Consider the following 4,606-nt stretch of genomic DNA (forward strand, 5'->3'; position numbering starts at 1 on the left):
CTCAGTCTCTAGGCCTGTGTGAGCAGGGCTTGAGTTCATACTAGTTATAAACTGTGAGTAGTTTGGACTAAGTTTTTGTTCTCTACACTGGTAAGATTACCTCTCTTTCTATTTTCTCCATTTTGACAAACTGCTGTGCTTAGATTGTGTGTATATGTACTTTAGCTTGCAATACCAACCATTCCTGGACTACCAAGCATAGGATAATAAAATGGAATCCCTGGTTTCATTACAGTGTACTTTGGGAATATGCTGGCATAATTTTAACACATATATCATTATTTCATGTAATTTCCTTGATCTGAACAATAGTACTTTCTCTACAGGTCATTTTTGTCAAACTAGAATAGTCCTTTTAAAACAACACATAAGTATGATTGTACACAAATGAATACAAATGCAGTTCAGTAAAAAAGGTTTTATTTGAAACACGGTCTACAAAAGGTTGAACTAAAGATCTATCATTTAAAAAGTCTGATAGTAAAACCTATCTTTCATTAAATGCCACTTTGCATCTAAAACTTTATGCAACTTTTATCAACTCAACACTTGATAAAATTTGGTTGTTTATTCAGCTTGTTGTCAAACAAGAAAGAAACTCAAAAAGTAAGAAAAAAAAGTCGCAAAAACAGCAAGAAGAAGATAGAATATCAAAAATAAAATTCAGTTTTGTAAACTAAATTGCTTTTATATATCAAACTGCTGCCATTTTGCAAAAAGACTTTGAATAGAAATCTTTATAGATATGAAAGATTTGTATCTATAAAGACTTGAGTTGTAGGAAATACAGTATTTGAACATGCATGAATATGCTACCTGTTCTCTTGAGTTGGATAATAAAAACATCTTACAAAAATGAATCAGACGTTAGGCAGAGTTATGCCCTGTATTTACACAAAAGTAAACATTACTTGTATAGAAAAATTTGTCGACTTTCTAATATGAAGCTTCAGCTTTAAAGTCTTATAGTCAAAGAAGAAATGTGCTCTTTCACGTTTGGCTCACCAGTGTATGTTAGAAAAGCAAAGAATGTCCTTCTTATGTTCTATATTCAGTTTAGAGCAAGCTGAAGAGCTCTTGTCAGGTATTACTGCTCACATCTTAGGCAGTGATTGGCATGTTGTCCCTGTAAGTTGGCCTTTGAGGAGCACTGTAGCTGCACAGATCCTGGTAGATGCGAGCCATCTGGTCAGTGGCCGCATCATCAGACATCTCTAGGTTTGGGTTGTTGCAATAAGGCTGGGCACGACGCATGTTCATTGTCTCAAGCACGTGCTGGCAGTTCACTGAAGTGATCTGCCATGAGGAGAAAAAAAACAAACAAAAAATGATGTTTTTTGTTTTTTCTCAGAATAAAGCCAAGCACTCTGAGTGAGACATGTTATCATTTCACAGGTCTTACCTGGACGATGATCAGTTTGTTTTTGGCACTGTTGTGATCATGCAACTCTTCTCCAAAACACAGAGTCACTGTTGGATCAGGAGCAGGAATCTGACCCTCCTGGTACAGCTGTAGAGCTGGAGCATATAAAACAAACGAACGGCTGTTTAGATAATCTTCGCAAATTATCAGTATCGAGTCTTACTTCCTTTAAGCGAAAGAAATAGAAAACAAAGCTGTATTTTTCTGTAAATCCAAAATATGGAACCAATATAGAGCCTCACCTTGAAGAAACCTTGCTGTATCAAAGATCTTGACAACAGCATCCCTGTCAAGTTTGCCAGGCATTGAGCCATATTGCGAGCCCACATCTCCCAATCCGCTCCAGAAGACACGGCTCTGGCACAGCCTTTTGATGTAGATGCCGTCTTGGTTTGCACGGACCAATACACCTCTCTCCAGGTGGCCCAGAAGCTTGCGCGTGACATAGCGCTGCCGTTCAAACTCAATGAGTTCAGCAGGGGGGAAATAAACACTCTGCATGCTGTCTGAACTGTAGAGGGCACCCCGACCCAGGGGATGTTGCGGAGAGATTCGGCATCCTTCAGGATGAGTCACCAGTGTGGAGTGCATCAGCTTTCCTCCATAGTAAAAACTGATCATCATTTGGCAGAGGGCTATAGAAGAAAACATTTGGTCAGATTCAGAAATGAAAACAAATATGTACAAATGTAACAAAAATATGGAAGCTGAAAGCTTGTTTACATGATATAAGGTCATGGATAACAATAAGCAAATACCTGAACTGAGACTGCTCGATGGCAAAGGTTCCTGATGCAGTGGGAAAGCTGTAAATTAGAGGAGGAAGAGGTGGGTTAAGGCCTTTTTTCAAGGCAGTGGACACAACCACAGTGTCATGTCTTTACTTTGCTGCGTCATCAGAAATGCCATTTCTCTATTACAATCTCACGAAGAAATAATCACAAGAGTCAGCAAAGTTTTACAGGATATTAGTCAATTCTTCCATTGCAGAATTCAACAGTCAAGTAAATAACCTCCATTTAGCACCCACAAATGCAGAGACACTGAGTTTTCCGCTGGGGTTATTTTGTGAATAAATTCAAGCTTATGTCTCTCAAAAGTGGTGTCACAACAACAGTGTGATATATGAAGGCTGAGACAAAAGACCCAGTGACAAATTGCTGTGAATAGCTTCATTTAATATAGCTGTGTGTTGCATTGTAAAGTGGGTACAAAGTATAATCTTACCATTGACACTGCCCTGGGACCAATATTCTGGACTGGCTTGGATGCTACAGCTTTCCTCCTGCAAAAGGACAATAATATAATAAGATGTTATCAAAAGCACCTTTGTACACTTTACAGCTGTGAAGAAGTGGGACGGTTTTCATGCTGAGTGTAACAAGCGTGAACCCCGTGAAGTGCGCCAAGTACTGCAGGAGACGGCACAGTGTGGTAAGGGGGAAAAAAAGTGACAAGAAAGCTAAGTGACAATAAAGGCTAAGTGCATCTAAATATATGTGGGGGTGGGGTGGAATGAAAAAAAGATTTTAAAGTTAGACATCATCTCACCTCTTTAATGAGCTCTTCTAGCTCGGGGTTGCAGTCCATATCTGTGATCTCACCAGAGCTGGTGGTAGCTGTCACAGCCATCACTGAACTTTTGCCGTCTGTGGGTGAAAAAATAGTACACAATGAGTCGGTTCAAAGTGCATATATACTCTTTTAATTATTCACTGCTATGGGAACTACAGTCTGTAATAAGTATTTTGCTCTCAGTTCTAATCACAAATGAAAAAGTGATTTTGCTAACTGCTAGAGATAACAGAGTGTATTGTGAGATAACACAAACTCACGTTTTTGCTCTTCTTCTGGAACAATGCGGTACACTTTATAAGGCTCAGAAATATCAAGCTGTGACCTCTCAGTCACCTCCTCGAAGTCAGGGCTTTTATTCAGGGCACAGCGAAGTCTGGTCTTCCATGTTGCAGGCTCAGCCTTGTCCCCCTCCTTATACTTGCCTTTAAACACAGCCCAGGCCTTGAGGATAAAAAACAAAAGTATATGATTGTACTGGATTAAACCGTAAGAATTTAAGAAGAGACATGTACATCATTTTTGTAAACTCTTCTTTAGAAAGAAAGAAAAAAGAATGAATGAAAGAAAATCTAAGTTATATAGCTACACCACAATGCATTAAAATGTATCGACACTTCATAAGACCATAAGACCATAACTCTAAGTTATGGTCTTAGCATATTAAATTATTTTTAATAGTCTAAATCACACAAAAGAATCAGACTTATAGTAAGAGGAGAAGTGTTGGACAGCTTTAAGAATCACACCAGTTCTGGTTTTAGCGCGCACCCCCCCCCCAAAAAAAAAACAAACAAAAAAAAACCCCAAAACAATCTTTAAATGGGGCAAAAAGAGACGAACCTTAAAAATGGATGCGTCTATTTCTTGGTTGTAATCCTGTTTTCCTGCGTGTTTCCATGGAATTCGGAACATAGTGCGGCTTTCATCCTCCCACAGGAGTCCAGAATACTGCGCACTTTGGATCTGCTCCATCAGCCACTGCTTCAGTCGCCGACCTCCCGTGTTTGACATCTTGATGGTGGAAACTCTCTTTTTAGATGGCGCGCTTATAGCTAAATGTGGAGAATGTCGCGTAAAGTTCGTTAAATAGTATAAGTTAACTTTCTTTAAGGTATTATGAAAATGTCTTATTCGAGCCGAAGTTTATAAAGCGCTATCGTCTTTTTAAAAAAGAGAAATTAAAATCAAAGGCACTTACAGATTGACAGGTAGATAAGCTCTTGGCACGGGTCTGTGATCTTGATAGAATGCGCACTGTCAGATTTAATCAAGTGAGCTCTCCGAAACGCATGCCTTTAAACTTTTTTGTGCCCCGTGTCATGAATGAATAAATCTGTGGTAGGATTTGACAAGGCTGCCACACTCTGACCAATGACGAGTACTGACGCTTCAGTAAGACTGCCCATACCGGAAGACTTTTTCTTCTAACCGTGGGCATTTACAAGAAATGGCCTGACACAGACGATGGTTATAAAGTTACTGCCTACGCTAAAAGCTGCGTGGACGCGGCGCTATGAATAAACCCGTAAAGTCACAAGTTACCTTGTGCTTTGAGGGGATTTCTACTCTCCAGACCAAGGTACTATATCCCTTCTGCGCCCACTC

At 39.5% G+C, this 4,606-nt stretch overlaps 1 protein-coding gene across 1 annotated transcript; it reads right to left on the reverse strand.

Moving 5' to 3' along the window:
• Positions 1-493: 493 nt before the first annotated feature.
• Positions 494-4,363, reverse strand: irf8 (interferon regulatory factor 8). The gene is made up of 9 exons (XM_063499535.1): positions 4,200-4,363; positions 3,842-4,053; positions 3,259-3,442; positions 2,975-3,072; positions 2,651-2,708; positions 2,182-2,229; positions 1,666-2,058; positions 1,403-1,518; positions 494-1,296 (listed from the first exon to the last, which is right to left on the reverse strand). Exons 2-9 carry the CDS (start codon positions 4,010-4,012, stop codon positions 1,102-1,104), a joined length of 1,263 nt encoding a protein of 420 aa, XP_063355605.1. The 5' UTR covers positions 4,013-4,053; positions 4,200-4,363; the 3' UTR covers positions 494-1,101.
• Positions 4,364-4,606: the final 243 nt, after the last annotated feature.

Source organism: Pelmatolapia mariae, linkage group LG1 (genome assembly GCF_036321145.2).
Source record: "Pelmatolapia mariae isolate MD_Pm_ZW linkage group LG1, Pm_UMD_F_2, whole genome shotgun sequence".
NCBI lineage: Eukaryota > Metazoa > Chordata > Actinopteri > Cichliformes > Cichlidae > Pelmatolapia > Pelmatolapia mariae.